This window comes from Alligator mississippiensis, chromosome 5 (genome assembly GCF_030867095.1).
Source record: "Alligator mississippiensis isolate rAllMis1 chromosome 5, rAllMis1, whole genome shotgun sequence".
NCBI classification, from domain to species: domain Eukaryota; kingdom Metazoa; phylum Chordata; order Crocodylia; family Alligatoridae; genus Alligator; species Alligator mississippiensis.
The window spans coordinates 143240038-143258168 of NC_081828.1; the positions used below are offsets into that span (position 1 = coordinate 143240038).

At 43.5% G+C, this 18131-nt stretch overlaps 1 protein-coding gene across 4 annotated transcripts in view; it reads left to right on the forward strand.

Moving 5' to 3' along the window:
- The window catches only part of GADL1 (glutamate decarboxylase like 1), a 189874-nt gene that overhangs the window by 130834 nt on the left and 40909 nt on the right, over positions 1–18131 (forward strand). For 3 of the 4 annotated variants that reach the window (XM_059728824.1, XM_006262574.4, XM_019498071.2), the window contains one exon: positions 4209–4298. The exons of the other annotated variant lie outside the window; for it this stretch is intronic. In XM_059728824.1, coding sequence (XP_059584807.1) covers positions 4209–4298 — 90 coding nt within the window. The remainder of the gene's footprint in view (positions 1–4208; positions 4299–18131) is intronic. 4 annotated transcript variants of the gene reach the window in all.

Sequence of the window (18131 nt, forward strand, 5' to 3'; positions counted from 1 at the left end):
AAGAGCAGGCAGTGGAGGTTGGGGTTGTAGAATTCAGGCTTTGAACCAGACCACCCAGTTGCCATTTAGGGGTGGTGGATGGGGTGGGGAGCAATGCAGTGTGAGACCAGACACTAATCGCTGAAAGCTTGGTGTTCACACACAACACTGAACCAGTTCAAAATAACACTTGATTATTTAGGTGTATTTTTGAGATGGTTAGAAGGTTTAAACCATTTTAAACTGGCTTATACATCTGGGTCACTTTTACATGTACTCTGGGGGCTGGAGGAGGGGGAGCTTTATTTAGAGTGGCTTCGAGAGCTGCTTTAATTAAAGTGCCACAGCATCTCATGTATCAGAGTCCCCACACTTCAAAATAATGTCGGGGGTGCTTGAACTAAAGCTTGTTCAATGGGCTTTAGTTAAAGTGCTCCCATGGCCGTTTAGAAGTGCAGGGACATTGATACATGAAACGCAGAGGCTGGCTGAAGCATGATAATTACCATGCAGAAGACTCTATTAATTGAGTCTGCTCTGACATGCTGTAAATTACAGCACATTGGAGCAGCCTCTTCACTTGTGTACAGGCACCCCTGGATGCTTGAGGTTTAAACCACATTTAAACCATTCTAATTTAGAAGATCCTGCATTGTCCTGAAGGGGCAAGGTTGCTGAGTAGTCAAGGTATCTTATTACATCTCTGGCAGCATCAGTTTGAACTTTGTCCCAGGCTTGAACCAAAGGCTATCTCAAGCTGGAAATGGAGATGTGGTCATTCAGCCGGGAGTCCCACAGGCAGTTGTATGGGATCCTAGCCATATCCCTCCCTTATGTGGTGCATGTTAACCATGCCAACTCAATGGGTTGCAAGGTTTGGGAGAACCTTTTTGATTACTTTCCAGCACTACAATAACAGTTCTATACTTGCGTGTTTCAGAAAGAGCAGCAACAGCTGCTGGGGAAAGAGCAAGAGAGAGTGAGAGAGAGGAATAGTAAAGCAGTGGACATATGAAAAGTGACAGCTGTGAAAAGAACAGTGTTCTAAAAAGATCTAAAACCAAACCAAACATTTTAAACGTGGGTTTACACTTGTGAACTTTTTGCTGTTTGTCCCACAGGAAACTGAAAGAAACTCAGGCATAACATTTTCCCTTTGGCATTTATGAAAATTTTGCTTATTTGAAAGTGTGTGGTGGAAAACCTTTCATTGTAACAAGGGCTGTCAGCAGGTTTGCAGCTTCTCTCCATTTTGTTCTAGTGATAAAACATTCTGATATTTGTAATTCAGAATGACTCATAGAATGTGTAGAAACCTTGCCAGCAATGCAGGCTGGGGAGGAAAGGTAAGGTTATAAAAGAGCTCCGTTTTCTCCAGTAATGGAGAAATCATTCCTGTTGTGGTAGCTTTTGCTGATTGAAAAACCTTGAAAGAAACAGCACCACCTGCTGCCCTCCATCTACCCTCTAGGGCTAGGGACAGACATTCAAAAAGCCTGAGTCTGAATTGATTCAGTTTTTGCAGGTTAGTCTAACCTGGCTAGGCTAAACTGGTTTGTAGCCGTACAGACATCTTTGGACTGAAGAAATGCAGGCACTTGCCTGCAGTGGCTCAGGCTAGAAGCTGGGGGGTGCTAGAGCAGCTCTCCCTTCCTTTCAGTAGTGCTGAGCTGAGGGAACATGGCCAGGCTATGGCAGGATGTTCTGATTAGGGAGCCCCTCCCCCCACTTTGCTGTTGATAACAGAGTATTCAGTTACACAGCAGGGCGCTGTTAGCATTTATCAGCCCATCAAACAAAACAGCCTCTCTCATTAGTTCAAACTCTTAAACAACTTTTTCCAAGGAAGGAATGGAGGGACATTACCTGTTGATTAGCTCCAAAAAGCCCTAAGCGGACACTGTCCTGTCTGCCTTTTTCTTGTCTCCCACAGCACACACCATAGCCAGTAGCGCTGTGCGAAGCTTTGGTTCCTGATTCGATTTGGTGGAGATTTGGCTCGATTTGGTGGCTGAATCTCCAAATCGAATCAGAGGACCTTTTAGTTTCTCTGAATTGAAGACTTGTGGGATACTCCATGCGCCCCAATATTGCAGCGTTCACAAGCCATGCTGGTACCTTGAAGTATGTAGAAAAAAACATTTAAAGCTGTGTCTATGTCCAAATCACTTATTCTCCGAATTGGCATCGAATATTCAGATTCAGATTTGGCCAAATCGAATCAGGGACAGTGATCCGAATCAACTAATCAAATCACTGTCCCTAATTTGGGCCGAATCTGAATCCGAATCCAATAGGGCCTGCTTCGCACACCTCTAATACCAGGCTTGTGGTATGCTAGCTAATACTGCGAGGTGTTTGTGTAAGGAGGGGGGAATTCCTGCTTGAGCAAGGAATGGTGGTGGGGGTAGAAGGAGGAAGCCAGGCAGACCCTTGCAGTGTCTGCCGGAGCTGCAGCCAGGGAAACAGTTCTTGCATTTCATTTCCCTGCGTGAGTAGATAGGATTTCTAGACTTTTTAATACAGAGAGTTTTGGCAATTTGGTAATTGGTGGAGCCAGTTTTTCTGTATCTTGGGAGGGGTGGATAGTTAGCAGGCTAATGTCCCTGTGAGTGAAGGGAAACTGAGGCAATACTAGCACCTGATGAGGCTTCCTTATCCTTCCTGCCCACTTCTACCACTTGCTCTGAAAGAGATCTCATAATTAAAGATCCATCTTAACCTTTAGAGCTTCTACTCATGAGGAAATGGCTGTACTTTTCTGGGTTTGGGTTTGCATGCATATATGACCAGTTTCTAGGGATGGGGCCTGGGACATTTAGAGGTAAACTTCATTTTGTTCTATGCCCACAGATGGCAACTTTGCTCATCTCTTCCTGCTGATAACAACATTCTTGTTGTGATTAAAATGTAATTAATTAATTCTTTGAAGTGAAGCAAACATGATATAAAGAGCTCCCACTACCCTTTCATGAAAAGATTTGTCTTAGTTGGAAGTCTGCACTTGGTTGAAAGGAGGCTGGGGACTATAATAGCAGCAGCATTCACACTGGGGCAAATTGATAGTGTGATCTAGTTTTCAGTCTCCCTTTTAGAGTTTTGTTCATTCTTATTCAACTGGCGCTAATGAAAGTTGTGTGTAAAAGGTGTGTTGTTATTTACTGCTCAATTAAAGCAATGGATTGTAGACATGGTAAGTCAAGGTTTAGGAAATGGAGTGTTTAAGTCTGAGAGCAAGCAGGATTGAGACGTGAAATGCTTCTGATCTGCTCTTGTCTGTCTAGTCTACATATGAGTACAACATTTGTCTCACACAAGGAATTTAGGCTGCCTCCTGAGTGGCCTTTTGCGATAGTTTAATTTTCTTCTGAATTGACAGAAGCCTTAAAAGTATGAACTTCCATTTTTACCTGTGAATGACCATTCTTATAGTCTGGAGTCTTGCACTCAACTTGAGCTTCACTGGAAACTTTTCAGAATTAATCTTAGAAAGACAAACTTTCTTTGTTTGTGCCAGAGCTCTTTACAGAAGTTTGGAGGAGGTAGATGCAGGCTATATACCTCATGTATCCTGCTGAGACTTTTTGAATGTAGAAATAGAAATTCTGGCTTCATGTCCATTGTTATATACAGACTACTAGCTGGGTGAAAGATTTTGTATGGCGGGATTAAAAAAAAACCAGGTCAAAATCATCTGTTTAAGAAAAAATTGATTTTGATGCAATATTTCTTTTCCTTTCTCTTTCATTTCTCTATGATTTTTTTAAATAATAAAAATGAAAAACTAAAGAAAAAATAAAACATGACATTTCTCATTTTCAAATCCTGAAAAAAATGTTTGATTTTTCTTTATTTTACCTTCCCCTAATTCTTGTTTCTCTATCAGAGAAGAGAAAATATAATTGCTAAAGAGGAAAAAACAAAACAAAAAAGATTTCCTTTGTCATCTTTCCTTCTTTTCAGTGGGGGAGGTAAGAGTGGGACTTTGGCAAGAGTAAACAAATTGGAGACAGGGAGTGAATCTGGAAAGCAGTGTATTTGATTTTTCTTTTTTAAAAGGAAACACAAAGCCATTTGGTGTGATGATAATTTTTACCAGACAACCTCAATCTGAAATGTTCTGAGTGGTTCTTTTTTACAAAAAGAAAATTTGTTTTCTTTGACCAGCTCAGAGTATTTCTTGCTCTTGTTTCAAATGTTAAGCAATCTTTTTTTTTTTCCTTATGCAGCCAGAGTACGCAAATATATGCTTTTGGTACATTCCACCAAGCTTAAGAAACATGGAGGAAGGAGCTGAGTTCTGGGAGAAACTTCATCATGTGAGTTGTACATGTACAGTGTATGTGTAGCTTACTGATTTATGAATGTATCTAGTGCTAGGAAAAGAAGGGAAATAGATCGTGAATGTACCCGCCATTAAACCATCAATAGAATGTTGTTTCAATCTTTAGATAGATGTTGGTAGGATTTTTAAGTTTATTATTCTTTCTATTTAGACAGGGCTAATTAAGTTTCTTTCTTCCTAATGTAATAGATGTAGACATTATACAAGTATTTAGCTTACTATCAAAGCTGTTAGCAGATGGCAGAGCTGAGAAAAGATGAACAGTATTGTCTGCATTTCTTGTCTAGACAGCATATTCATTACCTATTTCAGACACTTAACATTGTCCTTGGGACTTGTCTTGCATTATCAGTGGATAATGTAAGCGAAGAAGTGCTTAAGAATACATTTCTGATGTTAAGCAACCCATCAAGGAATTAGCAATTGAATGGGAGAAATGTAATGGTTAGCTTCTTGCTAACATTTGTAGCTCTGAGATGTTAGTAATTTTATAGAAAAGCATATGTCCTTTGATCAATATGTGAATTAACTAAAGAGGGACTTGTGGTTAAGATTAATTAGGAAAGCAATAGAAACTGTGATATTTGTGTATTACTGGATAAGTAACTGCAAAGCAGTGAGGCAACCTGATTGTTTCTCGCTCTGTGGAGGCTTGGTTGTGTTTTTGCTTTACATTTTTACATCTGCTAACTAGACAATTGAAACTTGAACTTGAGTGTTCTTATGTAAATCCCAAAGAAGTAGTTTTAGAGCCCATTGCTTCCCGGCAGTACTTGCTTCATAGGAAGATCTTCTTTGAATTAAAGCACAGTGCTGTTGCCTTTGAGCGGTGATTCTCAGGTAGTCAGCACTGCTTCATCCAATACAGCAGAACTCCACAATGACTGAGGTTCTAGCCTAGAGCTCCTATCTCCAGGAGTTTATAGACTATATGCAATATATCATGGCATCAAGCAGGGAGAGGTGAGGTTGAAAGATGGGGGGTGGCGGGGAAGGGATTTTCATATGCCAAGTTTTCACAAGGCATCATATGCATTGGTGTCAAATCATGATGAACTTTTCATAAGATACTTCCATTCTCTTTTATAAACAGCTGCACAGTAGCTTCTCAAGGTAATAGTACTTGTGCTAAGACAATGCACAGAAGGAGCAAGGTCATGATTGCAAGGTCATGATTGCCAACTTACTCTGCAAGGGTCTTTGTACATGCAACAAAATTGGCCTTTAAAGTGGCTTAAATGTTTTTTACACCACTATAATGACATTGCTGGTTGCACGCTTGGTGGCATATTCCGCTTTAAATGACTTCGTAACATAGCAAGATAAAACACCTCCGAGGTGTTTAGTTTGCTACCTAACAAAGTGCAACAGTGTACAGGGCACTGGAAGCTGCCGTGTTTGGGGAAGCTCGGGCTTGGTGGGCTTCCAGCGCCCCATGCACTGTGCCTGCTGCCTTCTCCCGCTGTCAGCACACCAAGCTGCCCTCCTGCTGCTTTGTCATGCTGCCCCAGGGGAAAGCCAGCCATTCCCAGGTGGTGGGAAGGCAGCAGGGATGATGCAGGGGTCCTGGAGCTTACCTGCCTCTCCCATGGCAAGGGCTGGGGAATTTGCGAGCTACTTCCAGATTGCACAGTCCCTGAGCTGTGGGGGATCCTGGTGCTTTCCTCCACGGCAGCAGCAGCCCCCAGGCGGCACCCTCCCACTAACACCTGGCCCAGGCAGTCCTTGGGGGCACTGCACGGGGGCCTGGTGCTTCCCACCGTGGCTGCGGTGGGGCCAGTGCTTCCCTCTGCTGTGGGAGAGGCAAGTAAGCTCTAAGGATCAGGCCCCCACCTTTGTGTACATGCCACGGGGGTTAGTTTGGTTTAGTCCTCACTATATTGAAACGGTGGGTTTTTAAAAACCCACCATTTTAATTTAGGGGGAACTAAACCAAATTAAGCCCCCATCGTGTATACAAGCACTCCAGCTGCTTATATGGCAAGGCTGGAACAGTGAAAAGGAATAAAGGGATATGGATAGAACAGAGTGAGCAACATTTAGCACATGAAAAGCCCTGAGGTATAAGGATGTCTTCTAATGTCCAGGTCTCCTTGATGTTTCCACTGGAACATTGCAGCTCCATCTCAGGGCTGTGATGTAATTGGCACAATTTAACCTGTTCCATTAGCTTTTATTTTTATAAATACGGTGAAATACTTGTGACATTGACATGGGATCCTAATGGAATTTGAGGGAGGAAAAGGAGGTGATAAAATACCCTGGTGGAAGGATGGATGTTCCTTGCCACCTGAACCAAAAACCAGCACCATAAAAACCACTTCCTTTTCTGTTCCAAGTATGAAGCATGTTTCTTTGACTTTGCCTTTTTGAACATAAATACATAGTGATATGTAGGTTTAAAAATATACTTCCAATAAAAAAAACAAAAAAACAAACCCATACCATTGCATGCATTTCTCCCCAGGCAAGGAGAGGATGCCAGATGAAACAACTGACACATTACTAGAAGATGCTTAGGTACTCCAATGATAAGCCCAAGGTTATAGAAAATAAGTGTTTTTCCCTTCACCTTCCCACTACTCCAAGGGATAAATCTGGGCAGAAGGTGCAACAATGAGTGAGAGGGGGGGAAAAGAGGTTCAAAGATTTAAAAATCTGGGGTTCACACTTTAATTTACCACCATCTATTTGAAGTTCCTACACAAATTCACTCTATTGGCAAATGGTTGCCTTTTATAAAGCTGCTTGGACCCAAGCCATCTTTGTTCCATTTCAAGGCTAAAAAAATGTGGAAAGGGAAAAGGTAGTAAGAAATGCCTTCCTTAGAAGAAGACTTAAAGAGATGAACAACTGAAGACAGCAATGTGTTGCCATTATTCAGGATGGGGATGCATATGATCTCTTTTGTAACTTCTGGCACTTCCTGAATATCTGCATTATTTCACTACAGTGAACATTAAAAGAAGATAATTTACAATCTGGTATTTCATACCTTGCTAACACGGGAGTTATTCCATTCATGCAAGAATCAATCGTCTACCTTTCGGTTGACCTGAAAATCTGTGAATGAGTAACAAATGTATCTCTGAAAGCCCATGTGCTGTTCATTGATTTATTAAACTGCATATGCAGTAATAATCTCTGAATACTATTATATCTCCTAAGCTTAGTTATGTGAAGTTAGTGCTTGTGAAAGATGTTAAACTCACAACACTGGGCTTGGACCCCAAGTCTTTCTCAAAATTGTTTACAGAGGCATAAAGTAACCTTAACCCTTTCCTGCATCCATTCTAGTCCTTTCAGTCCACTTTATGAAGGGGTTGTATCAGGGCTGGTTAAGACCTTAATGTGATATTTCATTATGATTTCATCCCTGCAGTTGCCCTGCGTGATTTTTTTTTCTTAAAACATTGTTCCATTTCAAGGCTTTACTGTTTCAGCACAAAAATAGAGTGCAATCTTTAAAAAAGATTTATAGTATCCAGAAGGGCATAGAAATGGAGGAAGGGAATGGATTTTCTTTGTCTCCAGAAGAAGATTCAGTAATGTCAATGCTAAATCATCCAAAAAAGATTTTAGAGAATAGAAAATCATGGTGCTGGACTGTATTTAAAAAAAAAAAAAAAGCTAATAAGAATTATTAGTAAGGTGAAATTCAGCCTGTTTGGGGAGATTCAAAAACTTTTAAAACTATTTCTAAGACTATCAATGAGCACTGAAGGGATCTTAAGGCCCAGCCTTTCAGTGCTAGATGTTGTATACCCATAGTGAGCGTCCATGTCTTGAAGAGCCTTGCATTGCTGTAAGTGCTTCTAAATATCCATTGTGCCATTGTGGCAATGACATCACCTTGAAACTATTGCAATACTTAACACACACAGTAAACTAAAGATTCAAGCAAAATGTCTCTCTAGGATAAATAAATAAATAAAATAAAAGAAGAGGAAAGGAAGGATTGTTTTCTTGTCCTTTTGGGTTTTTAGCTTCAATAAACTGTAGCATCCTGGTAAATGGGAAGCTATTGTTACACTCCTCAGGAGCCATAATAACTTTCTAGTAATGTTTTTCATGGGAAAATAAGGGCAATCACTTCTAAACAAGAATTGATGCAACTCATTGGGTGAAGTGACAATCTTGAGTTGCTTTGCTACTGTATATGCCCCCTGGTGGTACTTCTGTTCCTCTGTTTTGCAAACACACACCTATAAATAAAATGTGCACATTTTAAAACAGAGACAACCAATGGAATGTAAAGGCTTTTAGAGGTACAGTGAGGAAAGAAAATTGAAAAAGGTGGCACTTTGTACCAGGTGCAGGTAAAGGGACAATGGAAATCTGAAACGTCAGCCCTCTCCAAGTTTCCAGTTGTATCATCTAATAACTACATATATTTATGGTCAGACGAGGTTCTTTGGGTGAATTTGATATCTTTTATTAGACCAACCCAAATGGTTGGAGAATAGTTATTAAGCAAGCTTTTGGGTTCAAAAACCCTTCGTCAGGCTAAGGACGCGTCCTTAGCCTGACGAAGGGTTTTTGAACCCGAAAGCTTGCTTAATAACTATTCTCCAACCATTTGGGTTGGTCTAATAAAAGATATCAAATTCACCCAAGGAACCTTGTCTGCCTATGTCCTTAGACCAACACGGCTACAACCTAAACCTTTGCATATATTTATGGTTATTTTTACTGATTAAAGGGACCAGATCCTGCCCCTGTTCAATTTTGTGTATCTAGAAGGGTAGAGAGGTGCAATTTCACTTTATCATCTCAATACAAGATACAGAACTACCATAGCTTGTTCCTGGGCATGCCAACCTTTGAAGCCTTCTGACTTGGGGATCAGGAAGCGCTTGTTGAGGGTTCAGCCAGAGCATGTGACACCGTGACTAGTCCACTAGTTCATGGCTGTGACCAGCCATGCCCTTGGGAGGCATTATCAGTTGGGGCAGTCATGAGCAGGCTATAGTCTACTCTAAACACTGCTTAGCTTGGTGACAGGAGAAGTAACCATCTTTCTTGGGATCATAGGAAAGTAGGGCTGGAAGGGACCTCATGATGTCATCTAGTCCAGGGGTGTCAAATTCATCGAGCACTGTGGGCTGGGTGGAGGGTGCAGAGCTGGTCTGCAGGCTGAACTGAACCCACAGACCAGTCCAATATACCAGTGCTAGTGCACAGGGATGGTCTGGTGTGGGCACCTTATGCAGTGCGTGTCCTTGATCAGCCCTGCATGCAGCACAAGTCATCCCCAGGTTGGGCTTTGCACATGGAGCCAACATGAGGCATGTGCTGCAGGGCATGGGCCCTGTGCCCTGGCTGCAGTGTATGGGGATGTTCTATGGACCCATTCAACCCCAGACCCAGTGTGCAGGACCAGTCCAATGTGGGTGCCCCAGACCAGCCCCCTGTGCTGTGTTTAATATCCATGGCACAGGGTCCAGCCCCACATGTAGCACACAGCATGCACTGTACCATTTCACAGGCCTGTGCAAAGCGGCTAGTATTCACTTCAGATTTGGCCAATTTGGGGGACTGATTTGATTAGGTGATTCGAATCACCGTCCTGAATTGATTCGGAGATACAGCTGCTGCTGAATCTCCGAATCTCTGAATCACCCAGGACCATCCCCTACCCACTCTCCCAGCCCAGCAGTGGCTGCCCTGCCCACCCCAGCTCCTGGCACTTTGAAAGAAAAAGCCCTGACTCAATGGGTGCTGCCGGGCAGGGGGGGACAATCCCCGCTGCCCCCCACTGCTCCATGCTGCCTGGGGGGCTCATGCAGAGCCCCCCAACAGCCCCCCCTGCTGTCCCAGCCCCCCATAGCTTACCCACTCGCCGTGGATTTTGCCCTTTAAGAAACCCCCCCCCCCCCACACTCACAGTTCATGCCTGGTGGGGGAAGAGGGGGGGCGATCCCCACTACCCCCCACTGGCCTGTGCCACATGAGAGGCTCTGTCCCCTGAAGCCCTGAGGCCGCTGCAGGAGCCATTGAGTCCTGGGGTTTTTCTGGCTTTTTTTTTTTTTTTCCTTAAAGGGCTGGAGGTGGGGTGGGTGGGGCAGCCATGGGGGTGGGCTGGGGGAGCAGGTGGGGGTTGGGGGCCTTGTGCAGAACACCCCCATGCAGCGTGGGGCAGTGGGGGGCAGCGGGGATTGCCCTCCCACCCAGCAACACCCAGTGAGTCGGGCCTTTTTTTTTAAAGCACTGGGAGCTGGGGTAGGCGGGGCAGCCATGAGGGGGCTGGGGGAGTGGGCGGGAGTCAGGGGGGCTTGGGGAGCAGGCAGAGGATGGGGGATGGCAGGGGTCTCCCCTTGGCCCCTTCCCCCTCCTCCAGCCCCCCCCTCTGCCACCCCTACTTACCAGCTCCAAGTCCAGCTCCAGTGGGTGGGGACTGCCTGAATCATCAAAGCTCTCTGAATCTTTTCTGAAGATTCGGAGAGCTTCGAATATATTCAGACCTTTTAATTGGTCCCCTGATTTGATTCAGATTTGGAGATTCGGCCACCAAATCGGGCCGAATGTCCTCCAAATTGAGTCACCACCCAAAGCTTCGCACAGCCTTAATAGTTAATGCATTCATGTGAGATGAAATGTGACACATAGCAGATCGCCAAAAGCTTTTAACTGTTCACCATTCATGGCTATAACCTGGGTTTGAATTGGTGGTCTCCAATCTATAGCTTGCATTATCCCTGAGACTCGGTGACATTGCTTGTGCATCCAGTGGAAATTTGAAATTAAATCTGAGATTGACAGGGAGAACTAAGTAGGATATGTAACTTGCTTAGTATTGCTGCCCATGGCCAGTAAGGTCTGGGACCACTGGTTTAAGTGATTTCAATGTCTTTGTGGTGGGTCTCCTATATTTGTATGCAATCTGTATTAAAGCATCACATTTCTGACACTTCACAAGGCTCTTATACAAAATTGTTTCAGTCAGTCATAATACTAGACTTCTGTCTGAAAGCTTATTTGGATTTTGCCTTTTTATGTTTGCATGCTGTCATTTATGGGCTTGAGGCAAATTTTACAAAAATTGGTGTGTCTATATTTAAATAATCAAGATGCAAAACATTCTAGGAAGGTTAGATATTTTTTCTGTGCTCATACACAGCTTTATAATAAAATCCAAAACTTGGGTAAGTCATTTCCCCTCCTTAATAAGGGCTGACTGCATACCCCTTTCCTTCCTCATGAGAGAGAAAAATACAGTTGTCCACTAAATGAAGGCATATTTATGAAACAGCCTGTCACTGGCTAGTGTTATGATACATTAATATAATGAGAGGTTCCATAACAAAGCAGAAATGTCAGGTGTTTAAATAGGGTTGCCATGGCAACTTCTGAGTCTTATGATCTTTGTGGTATAAATCAAATACTAATCAAGGGTCTGATCTTGTATTCTTTATGCACCTATTGACTATAGTAAGAGATTTGAAAGGGATAGAAAAGCAACATGTACAATGGTCTGGGATGGACAGTTCCATATCTTCATTACTTATCTTTAGCTACAAAATAATGGTGCAATGTTACAATTGCTACATTAAACATAATAAAGCCTTTATAGTCTTAGTACAGGCAAATAGCTGCTAGGTATCATTAAAGGCTAGTTTCATGTGGGATGCAGGATTTGGACTCAGAATTTTGTCTTTTTACTTCAAAAATGTTTTAATACAGTCCTTTAGCTGTTCCTTCCTTCTTGAATGCCTTCAAGTTTATTTTAATGAGTTTTGGAGAGCTGGTATTGCAGTCCCTTGCTCACGTGGATTTTGCAAGCCCTTGCTCACTTGCATAATCCTTACTTTTGTCATTAGTCATGTTGACTGATGGATCTAGCTCTGTTTGCCAAAGATTCCCATATTTATCCAATTCCCATGAAAATAAAGTGGTAAAATTTCTGTTGAAACCCATGTGTGTGATTACCTTAGTAGTTGCAGTTGTGATGGGTCTGGAGCTGTCCTGTGATAATTCATGAATGCTGTGTGTTCATGCTGTTATTGAGGTGTTTTCTGTGTGGCTTAATGCAGGGGTGTCAAACTCAAATCAACTGGCAGGCCACATTCCTTGCCAGCACCCAGAGGGCTAATGCTGCTTCTGCCACTTACCCCTCTTGCTGTCTGCTACTGATTGTCTCTTTCTCTCTTGCTGCCAGCAGCAATTGAAAATAGTATACAGGTTTCTCTTGCCTTATGCTGTACATGCGTTCCTGGAAAACAGCGTATAACTCGAATTTGCATAAAGGGAACCCATTTTACAGTGTAACAAATAGGGATATGTTCCAAGACCTCAACTGTACTGACCCCCAGACCCATTTCTGCCACTTTTACAAGACAGTTTTGGTACTCGCCAACAGCAGAGAGGGGTAGGAAATAAGCTAGCGGGATGCTTAGAAGCCATAATGGAGATGGCAACTACAGAAACATGTGTCACAGGCAACTAGTGAGGAGCACAGATTCACACAGGAGACTGTATTGTGGTGCAGATCACTCCCACAATGCACTGCACAAAGTGGCTGACTGCAGGCTTGCACAACACCAGTCATATAAGAGTGGAATTGCCTTGCATATAATGAATTTTTGGTATAAAAAGGGTCATTGCATAAGAGCGAATTTGCACATACAGAACCTGCATAAAGCATAAACCAGTATTTAGTTGTAGGAAAAGGGGAGTTGTGGGCTGAGAGAATACCTACCTCCTGCAGCAGCTCTGCCAGCATGTTGGGTGCTGACCACTCCAGTGTCTCTGGCAGCCAGAGACACAAGCCCTTCAGGCTGGATGACCCACCTCTATGGGCTGGATACTTCCTGCAAGCCATATGTTTGATACCCCCTGGTTTAATGAACCATGAAAAAATATCTGGAAAAAGAGGCACGAAGGAAAAGAATGGATCAAGAAGAGCCATCTTTTTTTCAAACACTTGAGGGCTGAGACAATGCCATGACTGTAACTGCTGAAAAGGTTGGACAAGAACCAGCAAAGGCCTGCAAACGTAGGAAATCAAAATTAGTTTGGCAAGTTTTAAAACAGCACAATGCAGAGTAGATGTACACCATTATAGACTTTAAAAAGTTTATAAAAAGCTTAAGAAGGAGCACTTGCTCAAGAAATGGATATAGTTGATTCTAAGAGATATGTAGAAATGAAGGACCCTTAAGGTGGTATCTGAAGAAGTTAAGCCTTTCTAGCTTACTTTTCTGGAGAAGGTCAGCCTTTATGTAGGATAGATGGGCATATAGACTATGGGTGGGCAATAATTTGGGCTGGAGGGCCACTTAGGAAATTTTGGTGAGCTGTTGCAGGCCAGATCAGCACCAGCCTCCCCCCTCCCTTACCCCCACCCCCGGCAACAGCTCTCCGCACAATGGATCATGACTGACCCAACCAGTAGGGGAGTGGAGTGTATGCCTGTGATCTAGCTCCCACCACCCCTGCTCCAGCTCAGGTGCACACAGGCAGCCCCAGTACAGCATGGCTGTGGATTGGCATGGCCTGGCAACATGCAGCGGCCCTGACAGATCATGACTAGATTAGGCCACCTTGTGCTGCTGGGCCGTGCCACTCCACAGCCATGCTGTACTGGGGCTGCCTGCATGTGCCTATGCTGTGGATAGGGGCCATATCATGGTTGTACACTCTGTCCCTCTCCTTGTCGGTCTGGACAAAATCCATTGTGTGGAGAGCAGACTGAGGTTCTGTGCTGGGATCCAGTCCTGCGCTGTCACCACCCCACAATCCTGATCCCAGTCCTGGCCCTGGCCCCCAGTTCTGCCCACCTGTCCCACTCCAGTTGCTGCAACCCATCCCATCTGCTCAGCTGAGTGCACCCTGCTCACAGGGGACCTGGGCCGTTTTCCATGGAGACCCTGCCTGCCTGCCTGCTGTGCCTGGCACCCTGGTGGTGAGTGCTGAGAAGATGGGCTGGGGTGCTTGAGCAGTGGGGCTGTGTTCAGCAGCAGTGGCAACACTGGCAATGCCAGCTGGAAGGAGCTGTTGCTGCCGGGGATGCTGGGAAGTGGATTCCAGCCACTGCATTGCCCCAGGCCTGCTGGACACCTTGGAGTGGCAGGGCCAGCTGTGCACACACCATGGCCCAGGTTGGTTCCCTATGTCTGGGTTACTGGAGCTGAGGAACCCACTGCAGGCTGGATAAAATCCCTTGGCAGGTCAGATCTGTCCTGTGGGACATACTTTACCCAACCCAAAGGATACTGGGTTTTTTTGGGTTTATAACCCATCTCCCCTAAAATATTCTATTTATTAAGAAAAGTACTACTTGGATTTTAAGAAGGTCCCTGAATCACTATGTAGCTCTGGCCAGGGATTCCCAAAGAGAACAGCTGCAGATATCTGAACTCAATAAGACTTAATGCAATTGTTATGCAGGGTATGGTAACCCAGGGCACAGTCTAAGGGAGTGGATGCACAAAATATTACATGGGTATACCAGAGGGTTGCTATGAATGTTCTCTGCCATAGGTGAGGAATGAACAAAAATCCTGGGATAGGTTGTGGACAAGTGATACCTATACTGGTGTAACTTACAATGGTGTAGTTATACCCATTTTTTTTTTCCATGGATAGTTCTGTGCTAAATGCAACTAGGGATGCATACAAGCATTATTTCTATTGAGAGAATTGCTGTTCTCCTGGTAGAAATGACAAGTGTATAAGTGTTTATTCAAGTTCTTCTGTGAGAAACTGCCCCTCTGGGAGAAGATCTTTCAGAAGTCAGTTTGGAAGATCTCCTCCGTGAGACAGTTTCTCTTGCAAGAGTGAACACTTGTACACTTTCCTCCCAGTCTATTCCAAGTGCCCTCAGGACTCGGAGGAGTGGAGCAGCCTCTGCTCCTCGCACCTTCCCCAGACTGATCCCTGGGGCCAGGGGGAGAGGGCAGCTGCAGACTGAACTCCTGAACTGCTCATGCTCCCAGAACAATTTCTAGCAGTGGAAATTTTTCAGAAATGAATACCTGTATGCAGCCTAAGTTATACTGGTGTATAGCTGTACATCATGTGTCCTCTCTCTTCCTCTTTTTTTAAACTGGTGTAAACTTGTGAGTCTGTGCCCTAAGAGCAGGAGAGTTGCAGAATACTATCTTGGAAGAGGTAATGGCACAAAGACTAACAATATATGTACGAAGAGCAGAATGGCAGAGAGGTGCAGCTAGTTCAGTAACTATGGCAATAGCTAATATGATAATAACTAGGATCTACGTTGAGGTGTGTGTTGTTTTTTCTGAATAAAATGTAATGCTCTGAAACTCGGTAGTAAGTACAATGCCATTTGATATGACAGTTAAAGAGCCTACCTCTTATTTTGTAACCAACCATGCGTTGTATACTGGAGTAGATTTGTAAATCTTTTATGTTTAGCTAGCAGCATGTAAATTTACTATTATGGTAAACCATGGAGATCAGACAGCTGATAAAATGAGAAGGAACAATATAATGGTATACAGCTTTAGCGAAAATTACAGTAGTGTTCTGTAGTGCCTTGCTAGTGAGGCATTTGCACACTTTCCCTTGTAATGCTTTCAGAAGTATTGTATAGCTGTAAACACTAACTCTGTTCTTAGCTGTTAATTAAAAAGACTTAGCAAGGATTTCTTTTAAATGTTGAAATCTCCATTTGAGCTTTAAGAATGCAAAACTAACCCCGTGTTTTTACTCATTACAAAATTTTACTTTTGATCATGACAACAACTTCCGATCATGACAACAATTTCCTTATAACATGGCATCTCATAGTATAAGTCTTGGGCTTTTCTCATTACCTTTTTTGGCTCTAGTGCCAAAGAGTCCTATGCCAAGGGAACAATGTCAGTATGAGGTTTGTTTTCTTGCGAACAACTAGGGCAGGGAAGCAGTGCCTCAGGCTGAACAATTAAATACTTGCCTCTGTAAAGCATTAGATTCTAAATCCTGCAGACATTTGAGCATGTGCTTGACTTGAAGCATATGTGTAAATGAGTGATTCTTAACCAGGGTATCATGAGATCCTTTTAGTGTGGCAGGGAATCATGCAATATTAGCACAGTTAGATGTGGAAACACCTATGCGATTTACAAGATAAATCCTGAAGGTGCCTGTACATGAGGGCGGAGTCTGCTCCGATGCACTGTAATTACTCGATGCACTTGACTAATTGAGTCTGCTGGAGCGTGGTGATTACTGTGCTCCAGCAGCCTCCCATGTCTCGTGTATCAGCATCTCTGTGCTTCAAAATGACTTGTTCATTGAACATGCTTTAGTTCAAGCACCCTCACCGCCATTTTGAAGCAGGGGTATGCTGATATATGAGATGCTGCAGTGCTTTAATTGGAGCAGCTCTTGGAGCATCTTTAATTAAAGCCCTCCCCCTCCCCCATCTTGGAGCACATGTAACAGTGCCCTGAGATTTCAAATAGGAATCTGTAGTGTTAAAACCTTCTGACCTTACTGAGTTCTTTGCAACAGAAGAATTTTTCTATTATTTTTTCCATGGTCAAAAAGAGTGAAAGCTAAGAGCTGGCATTTTCTGAGGAGTGTTGTGAGTCAAATGTGGGGGGGCTCTGATTCTAAGGAGGTTAAGAACCACTGATGAAAGTGTTTTTAAGATTGTGGCCTTGATCTCTATCTCTTCCACCAGCCATATGCCTCTGAGAAATTGTCTTGGAACTGAATGGAACAGAGAGTACCAAGCATGCTGTTAGTTGGAAAAATGTGTTTGCGTGTCTAATGGTGTTGTGTGTGTGTGTGTGTGTGTGTGTGTGTGTATACAGGTATAGTTTACCAGTGCTAGAAGCTCTTGAATCACTGCAAATGCTTTCTGCACTGTTACCAAATTTGCCCATTACTTTGGGGTGTGCTCATTTATTAGGGATAGTTTCTAGGGTCTTGGTGATTCTGTCAATGTGCTGCTTGTGTTACTATACAGAGCTGTATCTCTCCCTTCTGCAAGCCCTCACCCCCAGTGGAGCTATCTTGCAGGACTCAATCTCAATGGGACTGGGTTCCTCCAGTCACCAAATCAGTCATACACACAAACACACACAAATTAACGTGACACGCCTGATCTGGCCGGGCTGATCAGCATGGACAAGCTGACACCCTCATATGCCAAGAATCAGTTCATAAGAGCAACAATAAAATGCAGTCAGACACAAGCACACAGGTAAACAGAATCCCTCTGAATCCGGCTGGGTGTCCAGCTGACACCCTCATGGGCCAGCATTCAGTTCATAAGGGCACGTCTGAGTCAAACTGGGTCAATCAGCCTGTACAAGCTGATCCCCTTATGTGTTTCAAACTCAGCACGTCCCAGTCTTTGGCCTCTTGATGAGCAGACCCCACAATAATTTAGGCTTCACAGGGATCTTTAGCATAGGTAAAAAAAGCGTTGCTGCAGAGCATGGGAGGAAAAAGAAGCAGAGAAGGAAAAATATACCCAATTACTACCAGTTTGCCTATAAAAGTTATTTATTGCTAAGCATATGAAATATATAATAGTACTAGTAGTAATAGACATGCAAAAGAAAAACAAACACAAACAATGACAATACTACCCTAGTTTCACTAAGTATTTGGGGAAACTTAGCTCAAGCTTAACTGATACAGTTCAGGTTCAGAAGTTTATGCCTAGAAAGAAGAGAGAACGCTGGGGTCTCACCTAGTCCACGGTACTCAGGCTGCAAAGCTGACAGGCACAGTCCGTAGCACAATCCTTGAAGAGAGAGACGATCTGTTCTTCCAGCGTCCCAAGAACGACAGGGGATGGTGTCAGCACAGGAGTTTTCTTCTTCTTTCCTTTTCTCCCTCTTTC